This window comes from Poecilia reticulata, linkage group LG8 (genome assembly GCF_000633615.1).
Source record: "Poecilia reticulata strain Guanapo linkage group LG8, Guppy_female_1.0+MT, whole genome shotgun sequence".
Lineage (NCBI taxonomy): Eukaryota > Metazoa > Chordata > Actinopteri > Cyprinodontiformes > Poeciliidae > Poecilia > Poecilia reticulata.
The window spans coordinates 3,142,375-3,161,760 of NC_024338.1; the positions used below are offsets into that span (position 1 = coordinate 3,142,375).

The following is a 19,386-nucleotide window of genomic DNA, read 5'->3' on the forward strand; positions in this document are numbered from 1 at the left end:
GAGATGAGCAACCTGGACGGCGACGGCGCTCCGACCGAGCCGGCGGTGAAGAGGGAGAGGATTGAAATAGGCCACCCTCTGCAGGAAATGTGAGTCCGGTCTGATCGGACCGGAAGCAGCAGAACGAGTGCAATGTAAATAGAGAAGAGTGCAGAAGCAGTAGAAGTGTTTATAAAGATGGTGTACCCCCCCAGCCTGCCCCCTCCCTCTCACACACACACGGTTTTTATTCGCTGTCGTTTCACAGGGGTGTAACAGACCTCGTCGTTTTCTGTTTTTGTTGGGACTGTGAATTTCTTCTGCGCAGTAGCTTCTCATATTGGATGTTTAACTTCTAAACGGTGGCGTTTTTGTGCTCCATCTGTTTTTGGTTTTATTATTTTTTTTTCTTTAAATCCGAGTTCGTTGTGCCATAGTGTCCTTTGAGTGCCTTAGATTAACTTTGAAATCGCCGCTACGGATGTGGACCTGTCCCTCAGCTGTGCCTCAACCGCAGTATGAATGTACCGTCTTCAAACCTCAAAACGCTCAGAGCGCCTTCGCTCTCTCTCCCTGATGCCTCTGCTGCACCTGGTAGCAAACGCACGGTAAAAAACAATAATAATAATAATAATAAAAAAAAAAAGAAATGGGTCAGAGGAAGTAAGAACATGCAGCCTAGGAACCCAAAGGACTTTCCCGTTTGTTTTCCCGCTCAGCCAAGAGTTTGGAAAAGCTGGATTTTTACCTCAACGTTTCTGTTCTGTTCTCCAGATGGTTCAACAAAAAGCCTGTTGCCTTGCAGAAGTTTTCACTCCAACTCAGAGTTCATCATTTATTAGATGGGAAGAATCTGAAAACAGTGGTGTTTGTAATCAGTCCCCCTGATTTCACCGTCAGTTTTACTCGTCCGAAGACTGAAAATTAAAGTCGTTTTTCTCAGAATGATTTAAATATGAAAATATTTAGAGCCAAATCAGGGGTGTCCAACATGTGGCCCGGGGGCCGTTTGTGGAACAATTTAAACTGTGGTCACTTTTGAAAGTTTTTTTTCGTTAAGGATTTCATTGACAAATTTAACACTTTATTTCATCTGTTAAATTTGGCTAATACAAGTTCTCATTTTTGTTAGAGAAATAAACAAAGTCAGGAACCCGTCTTCTTTTTATCAATTCAAAAACATAGCTGCTTTGTTTCATTAACATTTWGATTTTTTAATTCATTGCTGAGCAAATAAATATAAATATATAAAACTTAAAACACAATTATTTTGTGTTTTTAAGTTGGAAATACAGCATGACCCCWCAGTATTTTCAGCAGTGGGATTCTGGCCCGTCACGAGACGTTTTGACACCCCTGATCTAAACGATTCCTGTAACTGCTGCATGTCAACAGTCCCCACAGCATGATGGTGCCATCGCCGTATTTCAGAGCAGGTGTTTTTTAAAAAAAAAATCTGAATAGAATATCGTTGCCGTTTTCTCCTACATGGCGCGTTGAAATTCGACTTTCTCAAGGTCAAACATGTGGATCACATGACTAATTCTCTTTGCTCAGATGTTCAAGTCCTGGTAGGTTTCAGGTTTTCACAAAACAGCTGAATTTATGCTGATTAGTTTTCACATTCACTAAAACATAATTTGATTAAAGTCACTGGACTTTATCTAGGGGCTGAATACAAATCCATGCTGAACTTTTCAGATTTTTATTTGTGGAAATTTTTTTTTTATATGTTTCCGTTTGCTAAAGTAAAAAAATGATGATGGATGTGAATAGTTTTGCAAGGGACTGTGCATGTAACTCGCTCTGGAGTTGGAAATATTCCAGATTAATCAGCAGAAAGGAGGCAGGATGTCAAACAATCCGTGTTGACAAAATGTGGAGCGGAGCCGGCCCGGCCCGGCCCGGCTCGGCCCGGCCCGGCAGAACCTCTAACCTCACGCTGCGGCTCGGTTGATGTCTTCTGTTCTGTTCCAATAGGAAATGCAGCGCGTCATTTCAGAAAACGTGATGAATCTGTTTATATGATGTAGAAAATGCCTCGTCTCTCTGATGCCGTTGCGTCAGAAGGAAATGCTTTGCTGTGTAGCTGAATGAGACKAATCTGTTCCCAACCTGATGTTAAATGTGTAAAACGGTTTATTACTGTGGCGCCGCAGTAAACTAAGGTGTCTGGAAACAAAACAAAAAAAATCCTATTTATGAGCTAATCTGAATTGATGGAATTTTTGTGTTGAAATTATTTTTTATTTTCCCTCAGATGATTTTGTTGTAGCAACAAGAGTCTTAAGTTATTTAAGGCTTTTAGTAACTTGTGCCTGTCACAGTAATTTGCCTTAAAGTGCTTTGGAGGAAAATTATTTCTATGTGTAMTGTGTAACGTTTTGTAAAGCTGTTAGATTATTTTTTATTGAACTAGTTTCTTCTCACACGTATACTGAATTTATTGTGTATTTTTAAACCTGTTCTTGACTCCACTTTAACTAGCCTAAGGACAGATGATTGTCTGTAATAAACTGCATAGTTTCACTGTATTTTGTACTTGGTCACAAAGTGTAATAAATTGTTGTAAACCCAAATGGTTTAAGCACATTTGTTTATTTAATCAATTTTGAACATCACAAAAACCTCTACTTAAAACAAGTTTCTGCTTGACAGTTTGATAGAAGATCACAATGTTGGTACAAAGATACAGTATTTACATTAATTAAATACCCTAAATTCATGGCAGCAGCTTAATTTTTTAATAATTCTTTTAGAATTTACATAAAGAGATGCAGCTTATTTTCCAGTTTCTCGATCCAAACACAACAGTCTGAACAAAGAAGCTTCAGTAAAAACCGTTTCTCTCCAGGAAAACACACCACAAACAGAGAGAAACAGTAGAAGAAGAAAATCATTGGTCCTAAAACAGCAGGACGTGTCAGAAGTAAGTGCACGGTGTCCTCCACGACTGAACGTTGAGTTTGATGCAGCAGCGAGGAGCCGATCAGAATCTGGTGGGTCACAGGGAGCAGCCGGCCATGTACTTCCCTGTACAGCAAAAKAATCCAGATTAAAATCAAACGCACCACAACAGATTATAAAATGTATTTTAATACACCAGTAGAGACCAGTGAGACCACGTCAGTACCGACCCAACTCAGCRTAAAATTAAATTTTAGTTTAGYTAGTAGATGAAACCGTTCAGTCAAAATTTAAAGCGACAGCRTCAATATTAATAAAATATAATAAAAACAGCAACAAAACCAGAAAGCAAATACTTGATAGAGTTCAATTTAATCAGATTGATATTTAGTATTACTATTTTTAAATGAGCATATAGAAGTAACAGCAGATGTGATTTCAGAATCACCTGTGGCGAATCTCTTCTTGACCAGCGACATGCGGTACCGGGTTCCCACCAGCTCCACGTCCATGCCCGACAGCGACGTCCCGGAGCCCACAAACTGGACGGCCAGGCTGGGCGGAGGGCCGTGGGGGGCCTCCAGGCACTGCCAGCTGGCACACAGCGTCCCGGAGCCTGGGACACACAAACACAAAACTCTGCTCACCACCATCCATTCAGGAGAACGAAGGATCCTGGAGCAAAACGAGAAGCTCAGCGGGTTCACCTTCTGAAGATTTAATCTGGTTTTGTTTTTTAAGAGCTAAGCTCTGAATTTAATGCTCGAGAACTCAGTTTTACATATTAGCTGCAAATAACGATTAGTTTAGTTATTGATTAATAGGATAAAAAATGTCTCCAYATTCTCCAGATTTTTCATTTACCTGTTTAAGTGRAGTTGGATACAAAGTGAATGAAGAACAAACATGTTTTAACCAAACATTCACCAGAAACACACTGCAGTTTATATTTTGCCTGATTTTGTTATATAAATTGTCATTTTGGTCCTTAAAATAAACTTTCCACTTAATTTTATATTTTGGTTTGTCTGATTATATGATTTTAAATATTAAATGATTAATAATTTGATCTGTAACTTGAGCAGACTTTTTTTTACCAAATACATTTTTACTTGAAGTATTTTTTTTTATTTTAAGCCATTTTAAAAATGACTCAAAATGCATTTGTTATTTTTATACAATATTAGAAATATATATAAAAAATGAAAATAATTCAGTCCCTTTTTAAAATAAAATAAGCATTTTATTGCCTAAATTTGTTGATTATTTTTTATTAAACAAAAAAATATTGGATAGAAAAAGGAGCCTAATAAGAGATTTTTTTTTTTTTAMAGTAATTTAATCCAGGTGAAACAAAAAGCTTTCCAAGAGTTAATGAGGAGCTCTGGGCAGAACATATTTACAGGCAAAGGGTTTATTTTATTATATTTAAATGCAAAATGTACATATTTTGTACGGTTCTGGTTTAAATTACTAGTCTGAGTAAGTTATTTTAGAAAACTGCATTTTTTCTGTTTGTATGCGCCAGCTAATTATTAACTAAATTAGACAATATGGACCTTAATACAATTTATACAAATTAATTAAACTATATCCTTACAGTTTGTAATYCTTGAAAGTTTCATCATGAAGCAGAAGTTACTATGTTTGGGCCTAAAGAGGAACAATCAACAAACAGCGATTACAGTTAAAAACAAAATGATCTAAAACTAAACTTTGTTTGTTGACATCTGGAGGAACAGAAAATCTCAGATGAGCTGCAGACACAGAACCCGCCTGCTTCTGTTTACAAGACAGACGGTGAAACATAAACCAGCGGCTCGCTGCTGTCAGACGGCATTAAAGGAAACCACTTCAGTCGTAAACAAAGAGGAAAACGCTTTTAAACGAGAGCAAAACCTTTCATTGTCGCTTCTGGCTCGTAAAACAAAACACTTTTATCTCCYGACTATTTATGCCTCTTTGAAATTTCCTTCATCTATTTTCTGAGAAATCGTAAAAAAATAAAAAGAAAGCGGCTTAAATAATTAAATAAAAAAGGCAGAAATGAGGGAAGTTATTATAAATCTACTGAATATATTCAACATTTATCCTGATTTAAATCTACAGAGGAAGTTTTAAAGGAAGGAAGAATACATGGATGGAAGATTCATCTCTCTGTTCCTCTTAATGTTACACGTGTTAAATTGAAAAAGCTTCATGTTTTCTGAGTCGTTGATTCTGATTGGCCGGCAGAGTTCTGACCTTTGCTGTGATTGGTTGGAGAGAGGTTTGGAAGTTTCCAGAGCAGCCGACGTTCCTCAGCGTTCCTGCAAACAACCAGGAGCGTCAATGAGCTTTGATCGATAAATGAAGAGACAGTGAGCATCTTCAGAAACAAAATAAATTCCTGTATCAGCTAAATCAGCAAAAAGAGAAAAACTGGAGCTTGAATGTGAAAACTTCCTAGAGACAAAAATTGGAACTAGTTTTTTTTACTCTTAATCTTAGAGGGACTCTAGCATTTCTTATTTTCTTTTCTTACACATTTCTGACTTTACAATGTAGTTTCAATAAATGTATGCCTTTAATCATGGAAAATTGTCATTTTTTTCCGGCAAACTTTCGACTTTTCAACATCAGACAATATCCACGTTTTGTCTTCTAAAAATCTGTAATTAAGCTTAAAAGTTTTTTTCTTCTTTATGGACACATTATTTTTAAACAGCCTTAATGCTGTCATGCTGCTTAGACATTGTTTTTGTTGAACCATCAGAGCAAGTAAACATGTCTGTGCTCTTTACACTGCAAAAACACAAAATCTTACCAAGTATTCTTAGTCTAGTTTCTAGTGAAAATATCTTAGTACACTTAGAATGAGACAAAATTAACTTAAAAGTAACATTTCAGCATAAATATAGGAGCTTGTTTAAGTAAATAATTCCTTATTTTTTATTTTAAAAAGTTCTAGTTCCACTGATACTATAATTTTGTAGTAGAGCTAGTACATCTTTCATCAATATTAAGAAATTAAGGATGTAAAACAGGCTCTTGTATCCTACTAAAGAGTTATCTTTAAATTAGTTTTGTTGAAATATGATCTTGTTTTAAGTTAATAATTAACTTAAAACAACATTGATGAAAAGTTTAATTTACAACATGGGAAAATGTCTCAAGTGAAATAAATCAGCCGAATAAACCAATATTAAATAACTGACTTAAAAAAATGTACTAAATCTTGCTGAAAAGTTACATGCAAGTCAGTCTTGTTTTATCTAAACCAAAAATACTTGGTAAGATTTTGTGTTTTTGCAGGATTAATGGGATCAAAAGATAAAAATCGTGTAGGTTGTTGTTTTTGTCCCTAATCGCTGCTGCTCACCAGGAGGCGGGCGGCTGGCACTGCAGGTCTGTGGCGGTGTGGTCCAGCGGCAGCAGCACCTGGACGGCGGTGAGCTGGGTGGAGGGCGCCGTGGCGGGGCAGCAGTGGTAGTCCAGGGAGACCCGGGTCACCGTGCCGCTGCGCTGACACTCCGCCGACAACAACAGAGGCGCTCGACCCGGATCCTGAGAGGAAACCTGAGGGAAACGGAGAGGTTCACAATGAGAAAGCGTTTCAAAATTAGTTTTTGGAGGTTTTTCCCATTTAGCTTCTTTTTATATCTCATTTATGCAAAAGTTACATTTCCCCTTCCCTTTGGATCTCAACTGCTTCCAAAAGAAAACCAAAGTGCTTAAAAAAAAAAATAACCAGGCGTTTTTGACAACAAGGTAATGTTTTGGCTAAGTTTCATTCAGCAGGCACTGCGCCGTTACCTAGCAACCCCAGCCTGTCACCTAGCAACCCAAGCTACGCTCCAGAACGTTTGGTCAGCTGGTTTTACTGCTGCTAGAAAAGACAAGTGTTTTGTTGTTCGCTTACCATCCAGAAACCACTTGCTGCATTCATGTTGGTTGTACAGGAGGCTGCACTGATACTTTTCAAAGATGTCCTGTTGTGTAATTGTGCATGTGTTTGCAGCCATTTTCATGTGTGAGTGTTGGGGGCGTGGCCAGCAGAGGCTTATTTAGATTTAAAGCGACAAGCCGCCCCAAAACAGCTGAAAGGAGCTCAAAATATCTAAGAATGATTTTGTCCAAAATATGTAATGAACATGTTTAGTATAACCCATAGATCTGTCCTAAACTGGTTCAGGAAACATAACCTTTGAGGTCCATGCAGAAAACTAAATGAGTAAATCAGTGAATTCGGACCTGATACTTGAGCACGGCGACGTTGTAGTAGGAAGCCTGGGGGTTCAGCTCGGCCTCTTTCTGCAGGTAGAGCTGCAGAGCCTGCATGTTGAACCAGAAGTCCCTGCTGTCCGGGTCGCTCTGCGATGGATCGCTGCAAAGCAGAGTTTGAGCAGTGTCTAGTTACATTTGCTTGAGTAACTAAATCTACTTTTAGTAGTGTTTTTACTATGTTGTAGTTTTTACTTGAGTAATTTTATCATGAAGTATCGCTACTCTTGAGTATGTGTGCGTGTATATATATTTATACAAGCACGTCTATGTTTTTTGCACACATATTTTTGTATTTATACAGAATACATCAAAGCATACTTCAAAGGCGGACAGCACAACCGGTCAGCATGGTGACATTAGATTATAGATTATAGTAGGAATGGTCTTTTTTCTACACTGTACTGTCTTTTTCTCTTGTTTTTACATTTCTGCTGCTTTTATTTTCTTATGTCTACTTTCTGCTGTGACAGCTTAAACTTTAAAACATTTTTTGGACACATTATCTAATCTTCAATTATTTAAAAAAAATTCTGGATCCTATATGAATGTTTTTAATTTTGGTACCAACATTTCCACAGAACTTTGCATTTTGGTCCACCTGATGGCGACTGACCTGTAGAGCAGCTTCTGATTGGGCAGGAAGTTGTCGATCCTTGAGATGTTGACGAGCCGGAAGCTGAGCACGGGAACGTTCGGGTTGGCTGTGAAGATCCGAGTGATCCCAGCTGGGAAGGACATCATTAAATCCCCTGTGATCTTCACCAGACATCTGAAGAAGAACCAGAAACAGGGTGAGCTCATCCTGCTTTAACCAACTAATAAAATCTTACCGTGACGTCATCGTGATGTCACCATGCTGACCGGTTGTGCTGTCCGCCTTTGAAGTATGCGTTGATGTATTCTGTTATGGCGGCTGCGACCGGCCAGGCGTCCTGCGTGCTGAGGGAAATGGGGCTTGGTCCTCTGGACAGGTGCACTGTGGAGAGGACGTAGAAAAGGTTTAGGATTCAAAAGACTTTTTACAGTTAAAGATTAGCTGAATGAACTCAAACTAATTAAACTAAAGCTTTTAACACATCCAATCCTGGAGACATTAGCTGACCTGTGGAGCTGATCCGTAGATCCAACAGATTCCTAATCAAAGATCTGGTCTGGCTCGAGTTATGAGAGCAATAATCTAAACTGTATGTTAAAGGTTATTTTACGACATTGCTTCAAATTTCTTAACATTACAGCAACTAAAAAAACTTTCCATCCTTTTTGGAGACTTAAAATGTAATTAGCCTCCAAAAATCAAAAAGAAATTTCCCGGATTAACTGTCTAAATAGACAATTTAGGGTTCTATTGTTATGTTTCTGAGCAAATTTTGAATTTTTTCTGTAAATTTGCTTAGTATTGAATGTTCCTATTGTTACCCAAACACATCTGAGGAACCATCTCTCTCAGACCTGCGGCTCTGCCCAGCAGCTGGATCCAACAGAATCCAACAGAGCCACATCGATCATTTCCACTTGCCTCTTTAATATTGAGACAAATTTACCTCCATACAGCTGCATGTTTGTGTTTTAAAGTCAGTTGAAGTTTGTTACAGCAAAGTAAAACATAGGGTTTGTCCTTTTCATTTACATAAATCATAAACTAGGGTTTATAGTGACCAGGAACTCACTCTGTCTCTGCTGGTCCTGGTGCTGGTAAGGGAGCGGGGAGGCCTGTCCCACCCTGGCCGGACTGGGCCCTCGGTTCTGCGCCCCCCAGTCGCTCGGACTGGAGGATGAGGAGGACGTCAGGGACTGGCTGAGCTCCGGCAGAGGAGACGAACACAGAGACCGGGACTGAAACACAGAGGGACAACATGATGGCCGCCATCTTTAAGGTCCTCGTTCATAAGTCAGATAGAGCTGATGAGAGGGACTCACTCGCTCGCTGCCGCTGAGTCGTGCTGACGACCTTTTGGACCGGGTCGCTCTTTGAGGAGCAGCGGAAACCACTTCAGTCGTGTCGGACCTGTAGTTATGTTTGGACCCTTTGGGGTAGAAAAATAAAGAGTTGAAAACAAAGGCATACCAAAGAAAATGGCAGCAAATATAACAAAGGTTGATCTGCTTAAATAAAATGAAGAAATGTAACATTCTGTTGAGGTCCAACATGTTTAATGAGGCATTTTTCTCAAGTGAGGTAAAACATGAACAGCTCCCTCAACATCAGACATTATACTTGATGAAAGTAAGTCAGAGATTCATATTTTCACGTTTAATACTTCAATTTGGGTCTGTACTCCTTCTAAAAACAGCTCCATCGCTTTAAAACCAAATTAGAAAACAAAACACAAAATAACACACAGCAGTTGTTTGGTTTTTTTTGGCAGCAAGTGTCTGGAAAATGAGCCATTTCAAAAACCTTCCAAAAGTAACATCCTAAATCAGCAGGCACAGCCGGTCACCTAGCAACACCAGAGGGGTTCCACCCGTCACCTAGCAACCCCAGCAGAGTTCCACCCATCACCTAGCAACCCCAGCAGAGTTCTGCCCATCACCTGGCAACCCAAATGGAGCCCCAGTGTGTTTTGTCAGCTGGTTTTATGCACTTCACAATGGCTGCTGGAAAAGACAAGTGTTTTGTTGTTTACTTACTATCCAGAAGCCACTAGTTGCATTCATGTTGGTTGTGCAGGAAGCTCCACTAATTCTTTTCATTAGCCATTTTGGTCTGCAGCCATTCTCTCATGTGTGAGTGTAAATATTGAGTTGAGGGCGTGGCCAGCAGCGGATTATTTGGATTTAAAGTGACAAGACGCTCTGAAACAGCTCATTCTGAATGGAGCTTAAAATCTGATTATGCAAGGATGATTTTGTGCAAAACAGAATGTAGTGATCATGTAAATATTCTATTTGACTTTCTTAACAGGCTGAATTAAAGAGGAGTAAACTTCGGTACCTTTGTGTGAGCCGACGCTGCAGGTCGTCATCTGCGTGTTGAGGTCCAGGCAGTCCTCGTCTTTGTCCGTGGAGAAGCACAGATCCTCCTGAGGTCCCGAATGCCGGGTCAGAGGAGGGGCGTTCCGCCGCGGCTCATTCTCTGAAGTCCGGTGCTTCCTCCGCTCCCCTCCCCCTCCTGCCTCCATCTTTATGCCTCCGTCCTGCGACTTGGAGCAGCTGTTGTCGCTGAACGGGTTGTGGACAGACTTCCAGTGGGTCAGCTCCTTCTTCGGCGGAGCTGAAGCCGCGTCGACTCCCGGTCTGCTGCTGCTGTGTGACGGGATCATCCCAGCTGCTGCAGCCAGCGACGACTGGTGAGTTGGACTCCCGATCATCGTGATGGCAAATGGGTCGTCGGACGTAACCGGCGGCGGGAGGCTTCGGTCTCGCTTCCTCTCTCGATCTTTACGATTGGAGGAGGATGAAGAGGAGGAGGAGGAAGAAGGGGGCAGGAGAGTTTTTGTTTCGGTGATGGAGACAGAAAACGGGTCCTTCCCTCTGGTTTCCTGGGAATAGCGTGGTGGCGGCAGGCGGGTCCAGGCGTCAGATAGGTTCAACGGCTCCTGCATCCTTTCGAAGCTGGCGAAGAACGGGTCGTCTGTGGGAATGTGTTTGCAGTTCCACACCGATGACTCCGACTGGGAGAAAGCCGGGAACCGAACAGATCCAGGGTCCGTGTCTGGAGGCGCCCGCGATGGGCGCGTTGAGGCGACAGACCAGACGTTAGCGGCGGTGTCCTGCGAGTTGGAGCTGCGGCCAGAAGAAGAGTCGTGGAAAGCGGAGAGGAAAGGGTCGGCGGGTCGGCTCAGCGTTTGAGTCTGTTCTTTAGTCTGCGACATCGGTGGCCAGGCGGCCCAGCCTGCCAGCTCAGGAGACGGACCAAGAGGTTGATGGGACGGCGAGTCCAAACCGGAGTCTTCAACATTCTCTGGTGATGAGGAATCAGATGAGAAGGCTGCATCTAAAATGGAAAATAAAACATGTTAGACCAAATCAGCACCAGAGCAGGTCAACCATCAAAACCTCTTAGGCTCCAGTGTTTCACAGTTTAAAGTATTTTAATGCGTCACATTAAAACTTTAAATCTACAATATTTAGACTTTATGGCTCTGCATGGTTGGTTCAATGTTCCAAAATTATGCAAAAAAAGTGAGAAAAACATCTAAAAGTCAATATTTCTTTACATATTTTGTAACAGTACAATGTTATAAAAGCCTCATAACCTTAAACTATTATTACTGTGCGACTCTTATAAAGTAAAAATATTAATTTGCTTTGTTCTTCATTTATGCCAAAGTGAACAAAGATGAAATCAGCTTCTTACATTCAGAGGCACCAAACGCGTTCTGCTCTCTGAACTGATCCCGGCTGTCAAAGCTTTTGGACTTGAAGGCCAACTCCAGCGGAGGACCAAACAGGCTGTCCGAACCCGACGCCGTCGAACCCAACCTGACGGAGCAGACGCAAAGTCATACCTCATGCCTCAATTTCAGCTTGTTTTTAATTTTTAATAGTTAATGTGAAATGTTTCATTTATCATCTGTTTTTGAAGGGGTGTGTCTAACACTGACATGACGCTGAATTAAATCTGACATAACACGAAGGAGTGCTCATGAATGTTCATGACTGTTGCCATGAAGTGTAAATAATGCTACTTTTAATGCAAAGTTTACTGCATCATTATTTATCAAATGACACTTCATGTCACCAGTCAAACATTCATGAAGACTCCTTCATGTTCATGATTTGTACTGCATCATGTTTATTTGTCATAAACTCCTTCAAATAAAGTGTTAAAGTGTGTTGCATTTTAAGAAATAAAAAGTGTTCTTGAATAATAAAAAAAAGAACTGAGCTGGTTTTTTTTAGCATTTTCTCTTTCATAAATTTGTTTTATTAGCTTCAGTAGCCACTACAGAACGCAGAAATTTGATTAATCATCAGAATAACCGATAGACTACTCTATTACTAAATCAGCCCTAATTATAATAAGATAATAAAATGTTATTCATATTTTTGTTCTTAAGCCCAAATGTGTACATGCTTTTTTTTTTTTTATAAAAAAGTTTTTTTTCTAGTCTGACCTCCAAAGGAAACGGGAAATAAGGATTTGAAAAACGACCTACTGAGCATGGAAGCCATGATGGATAAAAATAAATGAATGATGCAGAGAGGCCAAGGTGAAAACCTGCAGAGCTTCAGACTGCTGAAAAGGCCACTAATGACGCAGCTCAACCTCTAAATGCGTCTCTCTGCCCTGCAAGCAGATGCACACAAAGAGGAGACGAAGCAATGAGGCGAAAGGCAGACCCCTCTCACCTGTTGTGATCAGTGCTGGAGGTGGACCTGCGTAGGCCTTCCTGCTCCTTGTCTGCAGAGACAGGACACACATGAGATAATCTGACTCACAGCAGAGGATGTTCCCTAATCAGTATTAATCAGCAATCTTCCTCGAAGCGCTGAGAGGAGGCGGCACAAGGGAAGAACCCATCAGTCGGTTCCTCTACGATAAATATGAGGATTTAGTCTGGAGTCACTGAGCTGCACCAACTCCTCGCGTCGAGGAGGAATATTAATCTGCTGCTGCCGGATTTATGAGAGAGAGAGAGAGACTCCCTCCCTGCAGTGGCAGGACGCATCCTCCCACTGCCGCCTAACCTGCTGACAGATAACGACCCAACTGGTGATCAATCAGGCCTGAGAGCACGAGCTGATTCACCTGCGACTAATTGGAGTGGAGCGGCTCGTGTAAGGTCAGCTAATGAAGAGATTTACTGTCAGTGGGGGGCAGAGAAGGCTTCTCTGCTAGGGTTCTGCTGAAAAATGACATGGAGAGAAGAAGAACTGGTTTCTACCGAAGAAGGCCAGTGAAAATATAAAAAAGGATTCTGAACAATCTTCTGAGATCAAGTGAGAATTCTGAGTATAAAACAGTCCATATTCTGAGATTAAAGTCATAATTCTGAAAAAGTCAAAATTAAAATTTTTAATTCTGAGAAAAAAAACCCTGAATTCTGGAAGAAAAAAAACGGACATCTAGCCATTTCTTGAGTTCTCGGGAAGCTCCGCTGTCGGGGAAGCGCTGTGAAGAGGTTGGGGTCTAGTGCAGCTTGTTAAAATCTTGATTCTGTCCACGGTTTTCTCAAATCTTCCTCCTGCAGCTTTGACCCCATAATGTTGAACACATTGTTTCTGATATGCATATTTCTGATGTGGGCTCTGCTGCCTGGTAGAAAGACAGTCTGAGGTTCACATCCCAGCATGCTGTCCTTCTGCGTGTTCTCCATGTGCATGTGTGCGTTCTCTCCAGGTACTCCAGCTTCCTCACCCAGTCCAAAAGCATTTAGGTTGATTGGTCTCCTTAAACTGGGAATCCACATACTGCTGGTTATAAATGACAAGTCTATTAAAACCATGGTTACTTACATCATTAATGAGTTTTTAGATTAGTTATGACTTTTCCACAAAGCTGTAAACAAAATCAAATCAAGGTCACTTTGAAATAAAATCTGCTTAAAATATTGGTAAGTGAATAGAAATAAATGAAGAAATGTATCTTTTTTCTTGTTTATAATTTTCTTTGTTTATACACATTATTCATTCCCAGCATAAGGTGATTAACATGAAGTCGCCGGCATCACAAACATAATTTCACTTTGAGTTGAGCTGCAGTTTCGGTTTGAGTCGGAAACCGCCGACTCACCTCGATGCGAGGCGGCTTCGCTGTCTTCTGATCGGCCTGCAGCGGCGCTGGAGTTTCCTGTAACCACACAGCAGAGCATTTAACCATCAGAGGCGCTCAGTCAAACACAGTTTATAATTAACCTACACTCACAGTGAAAGTACTTAACCTGCTTTTGTTTTTCTGTCACTCATAAATGTTTCATATAAAGAAACAAGTCTCAATTCCATGCAAAGATAATCAGAGTTTTTAAATTCTCCACTGTTATTTATTTAGGTCAATCCAAACCAGCCTGGTAATTTTATGAATCAACTCTAATTAAACATATTTTTGATTTTATTTCAAAAGTCACACTCGGGTCCGAATAATGACAGACTCATACAGTCTTGAATAGCTTAAATGGAACCTGTCTGACAACACGAAGTAGGCCAAACTCGTTAGCGCCAATCTAAAGGAGTTTAAGAACATTTTAGAAACAAAGCAACTGAGATCTACGAGTTTGGAAAGGGTTACAAGGCCATTTATATGGTCTTAGGAGTCCAGCAAACTGTAGATTTGTTGCTTTATAATAGTTTTTACTGCAGACAAACATGGCGGTGTTAGAGTCATGGTCTGGGGGCTGCTTTGCCATTTCTATACTTGGACGACTTGCTGTAAATAATTAAATCATAAATTCTGATTTCTACCAGAAAAGCTTGAAGGAAAACGGCCAACTATTATTTTCTGCAGCAAATGCAATGAACTGAAGTGAATGGATTGGATAGAAACCCTTCTAAAATCAATGTTTTGGACTGGCCTAGTCAAAGTCAGAATTTAGAGATGCTGTGGCTTGACCTCAAACATGTAGCTTGCTCCAAAAGGCTGAATTGGTCAAAATTCCTCCATAATTACATGCAAGGAGGTTAATGAGGCTGGTTTGGAAAGCTTTTTCCTCTTCATTATTTGTTCAAAGCACTGCAGGCTGCAGGAAGATTAAATATTTAAACATTAAAAACATTCAGAAACAAAGTGAATGAATTAAACTTACTGGAGAGATGCCGCTTTGCAAGCATCTGGAAATAAAAAACAGCACAAACTTTACAAAAAAGTCTTTAAAAGTCAAATAATTAATGGGATTTCTCCATCTGTGCCAGATCTAAGATTGAGAATTTGTTCTCTTCTAAAATGTATAAATGCAGCAGATCTCAGGAATAACCTGCTGCCTCGTTCCTCTGTTGGGCGGCAGCGTCAACGTTCCCACGGTGGCCTTCAGCTCCTTTTCAGTGGCGACAGAGTTGCTGCGGCTGCTGCTGGCTACCGGTCGGATCTGGATGTGGAACTTCTTCGGCTCTTCATCGTCAAAGTCTGAATCGCTGGAGTAGAAGTTGTCCTCCTTCTCAGAGCAGCGTAAAGGAAGTGTCAAGAAAAAGCAGCTCAGATGGCAAACGCTGCTGCGAAACGATGGAGACTGGCTTTTGACAGAAAGCCGAAAATTTGTTTAAAATATCCTTTGAATTGAGAATAGAAGTGGAAATATTTCGTATAACATACTGACAGCGTCAAAACAGATCTATTCAATTCTTTTTTCAAAAACTAAACTGTGTATTATATATTAAATAGGTAGTTTGGAAGTCTGTGACATTAAGGAAAAAGATTACATTTTAAAGAACAAAACAAAAAATACATTTAAGCTCAACGTTATTGATATAATTCACAGGCTGATGAAGATTTGAAATTATTTTTAATTTAAAAAGTTTCATTTTGATAGGAAATGGGATGATATATTTTTTAAAGATAGTAAACCAATGAGTATCAAAAAATAACTTTATTTTCTAAATAATCATTGGAAAAATGCGTATTTAAACCCTTCAAATAATGGGTGAGAAGATTTTTGCATGATATTTTGATGATTCATCTTTGACAAACTCAGAGGATTTGAGGTAGTAAGGCCTCTTTGCAATCACCCTAATCTTTTGCTCCATCAACAAATATCAGATTCAAGTTGGGGGACAAAAGGATATCATTCTGAGTGCCGTCAGCTCGGATGACGAATCCCTCGTCGTCTACTTCCAGTGGTGAATTCTGCAAAAACAAGAATAACCACAGAGACAGTTGGGAGAGACAGCAACAGCAGCTCAGAGACACACAGACATATCGTCACATGGCGTAGTCCAGCGCTTGCAGAGAGCCGTTCATTTGAGAAACGACTGAATAAATACATCGATTGCAAACAGAGTTTAACTCAAGTGTGGGTCAGTGACTTTTACAGGATCTGAGTAAGAGCTCAAACAATGCAGCGTCCTGAAGCTGGAAGAGTAATTTAACTCATTTATTTAGAAGCTGTATATTAAACAAATAAAGAAAAGTTCAAATCTGACCCATATGAAAATACAGATTTCAATAAGTCAATCTGTAGAAACTGACTTACTGCTGATTAATCTGAGTGTTAAATTGTCAGAATCTGATTCAGAGAGAATGGTCTAATCCAAAGGAATGGAGATTATAATCCAACACTGCACCACTTCACTCTTCAGGAACAGATGAGAAACAAAGTGACATTTATCTCATTGGAGACGGTCCCAAAGTTATTTCTAAGGCTTTAGGACGACAGTAAGAGCAACGTTTAACAAATGTGTAAAAAAAAAAAAAATTATTTGAAAACTGCACATTTTATTTATTAAGGTCTACTTGGTTATTTTTGTTTATTAATATTTGTTTATTTATTTGAAAATTGCAAATTCAAGTTTATTTTTTAAAAATGTGACAATATGTATCAATAAACATTTACATCTTCATCTCTCGTCCCATTAAAGTATGAAAAATATCCAAAGAAATAATTTCACATCATTGCATCTGCAAAGTTGCAGTTAGCACTGAAATAATGTGATGGAATATCTTGCATCCTGCTTTCCTATGCTTGCTTACTTTGATCAAAACTGTCTTATGTTTACAGAAATTGGAAATTAAATAACTAAAACTGCCAGTCACGACTTTTCCTGCATGGTAAATGTTAGTGCAAGCTCTGACGTTGGTTTTCTCAGTGAGTGTAATAAACGATCTCTCATCGTTTATTACACTCACTGATTACTTTCAAAGGTATTTTGCATCTAAATTTACATTGCATCTTTGCATTTGCTTTGCATTAGATAAAGTCATTAGTAAGCATTAAAAAGTGAACAAAAGAGGCTTTCTGAGATTCAAACAGGCTGACTACTATTTAGAAAATTATGTGCTGTAGTTTTGGCTCCATAATTAGAACCTGTTTGCCTGTCCACTGTTTCAAGAATGCATAGAATGCATAAAAATATATCCAAATGTTGAACTGATCATGAAAGTGAGTCTAAAACTTTAACTCCTTATGACAAAATCTAGCAGTGAAGAAAGGTACGGTGCAGTTTAAAGACGTTTTGTTTACTCTCTCCTTCATCATCCGTCTGTTAGGTGGATTTTTTGGCAACGTCCAAAGCCCTTTCACACACTAACTGCTCTTAACACGGTCCTGCATGCAGGGAAACACGTACACACGTTTCCTCACGTGTGCACACTCACTTCCACTGTCCCGGCAAGATAATCTTAGAAAGTTCTCAGAAGTGCAGGAATAAACTTGGGAAACCCCACATCGTCCATCTTGTTATTTAAGCACACACACACACAATCCCTCCCTTCCAAACTCTGGACAAAAACACTGTTGTAATAGATTTCACGCCCTCAAAACACCAGAGTATCTGGTATCTAGGATAGGGTTAGCAACAGAGTCTGTTTTTTAGCTTTTAGCTGTGAAATATGTCAAATACTCACCAGTGCCTCTGGGACAGCTGAATCTCTGCAAATATAGAAAGAAAAAAAAGAAAAAGTGTTACTTTCAGCTTAGTCTGAAGGCAGAAGTAAAGAGCAGATGAGGAGAGTGAGTAGGAAGGAAGTGCAACACCGCTGAGTTTCTGATAAACCTAAAAATCGCTGACATATGGCGACACCTGGGGATTTGACCCAGGGGTTTCATTTCTGATTTACTGAGAGAAAGGAAAACAAGATTTATGTGTCTTATTTTTTGACAGAAAATATGCTGCCTGATAAAACTTTAACAGCTGCATTTCCATTACACATGTAATATTTTCTCTCAAAACACAACAACAATTTTGAGATTACAATGTTTCCTTTAGATAAGAAATGCAATTTAATCACACGTAAATAAGTCTGTTCATGCAATAAATCATTAAAAATCAAAGTGCTGATGGATGTCAACACTTACATGAGATGTACAGCTCTGGAAAAAATTTAAGAAACCACTTAAAAAGATCAGTTTCTCTGATTTTACTTTTTATAGGTTTATGTTTGAGTAAAATCAACATTGTTCTTTTATTCTATGAACTACTGTCAACATGTCTCCAAAATTCAAAGCAAAAGTTAGTATTTATTTGCAGAAAATTAGAAATGGTCAAAATAACGGAAATGATGCAGTGCTATCAGACCTCAAATAATGCAAAGAGAACAAGTTCATATTAATTTAGAAACAACAGTACTAATGTTTTAACTCAGGAAGAGCTCAGAAATCAATATTTGGTGGAACAACCATGAGGTTTTCAGTGCAGTGGTGTCTTCATTTTATATACATCTATATCTTTGAATCTCCGTCTTGCCTGATTTGGTTGAAACACAGCAAAGCTAAGACCAAACATCTGGTAAATGATTGCTCCCTTCACTTGATTTCACTCAAAACTGGAAATAAGCAGGTTACTTATTCATTATATCGTGATCTAGTTCCTTTGAACTATATCTGACCTAGCCATTACTCCTCCTTTCCTGTACGGCTTTTAGTTTGCACAAACTCACGTGGAGTCCGGCTCCTTGTCCCTCTTGCCCAGCCCTGGGATCCTGAAGGCTTTTGCTCGAGGCTTTTTCCCGCCTTCAGGGGTCAAAGCTGCCATGTACTCCTCAAAACCAACTGAAGCTACAGGCAAAAAATACAAATTATTCTTTACCTTCTATTGTTTTTTAAGTAGACATTGCCACAAAGAAAAAATTTACAGTTTTTTCTTCTTTTTTGTTTTATGCTCGGTCTTAATTCAGAGTAGATGGAGAAGGAATGAGCTCACTGTACCTGGCCTCTCTTTGCCCGTTCCTTTCTGCTCAGCAAATTTCTGAATGAGGATGTCGACGCCGATGTTTTCCACATTCTGCTTAAACTCCTCGTGGACCTACAGCCCAAAGTGACAAATGAGCTCTGAATGCAAGGCTTGCCCCACTGAGGCGGTCCACTATAGTTTTGTATAAAAAGATATTAAGTTGACAGGAAATGTAAACATATTACTGGGCAATTGTTTTACTTGAAGACATTCTTGACAATACTTAAACTCACAACTATAGAGTCTTAAAATAACAAATCAAGAAGTAAAATTAAAATAAAATACTAATTATTTGCACTTCAGTTAAATCCAAATTAAGTTATCAGTTAGTGGATCTAAAAACATGATATGATGCTGATCACATTTAGAACCGGCCCAATGCATAAATGAAACAACCAGCTGCACGCTAACAAAATGTCAATGCTGTTAAATTTGATTTAATGGTTTCAGCACGGAATAATCACAGATTTTAAA

The 19,386-nt window shown here is 39.5% G+C and overlaps 1 protein-coding gene across 1 annotated transcript in view; it reads right to left on the reverse strand.

Annotated features, from left to right (window-relative positions):
• Positions 1-2,556: 2,556 nt before the first annotated feature.
• Positions 2,557-19,386, reverse strand: part of fcho1 (FCH and mu domain containing endocytic adaptor 1) — a 48,621-nt gene continuing 31,791 nt past the window's right edge. The window contains exons 9-27 of the mRNA XM_008415156.2: positions 18,888-18,984; positions 18,620-18,737; positions 17,588-17,612; positions 15,811-15,871; positions 15,006-15,196; positions 14,838-14,862; positions 13,832-13,888; positions 12,448-12,499; positions 11,453-11,577; positions 10,088-11,089; positions 9,070-9,176; positions 8,820-8,985; positions 8,014-8,128; positions 7,766-7,921; positions 7,120-7,252; positions 6,248-6,444; positions 5,131-5,195; positions 3,335-3,502; positions 2,557-3,012 (exon numbers count right to left, since the gene is read on the reverse strand). Coding sequence (XP_008413378.1) covers positions 2,984-3,012; positions 3,335-3,502; positions 5,131-5,195; positions 6,248-6,444; positions 7,120-7,252; positions 7,766-7,921; positions 8,014-8,128; positions 8,820-8,985; positions 9,070-9,176; positions 10,088-11,089; positions 11,453-11,577; positions 12,448-12,499; positions 13,832-13,888; positions 14,838-14,862; positions 15,006-15,196; positions 15,811-15,871; positions 17,588-17,612; positions 18,620-18,737; positions 18,888-18,984 — 2,889 coding nt within the window. The 3' untranslated portion in view covers positions 2,557-2,983. The remainder of the gene's footprint in view (positions 3,013-3,334; positions 3,503-5,130; positions 5,196-6,247; positions 6,445-7,119; positions 7,253-7,765; positions 7,922-8,013; positions 8,129-8,819; positions 8,986-9,069; positions 9,177-10,087; positions 11,090-11,452; positions 11,578-12,447; positions 12,500-13,831; positions 13,889-14,837; positions 14,863-15,005; positions 15,197-15,810; positions 15,872-17,587; positions 17,613-18,619; positions 18,738-18,887; positions 18,985-19,386) is intronic.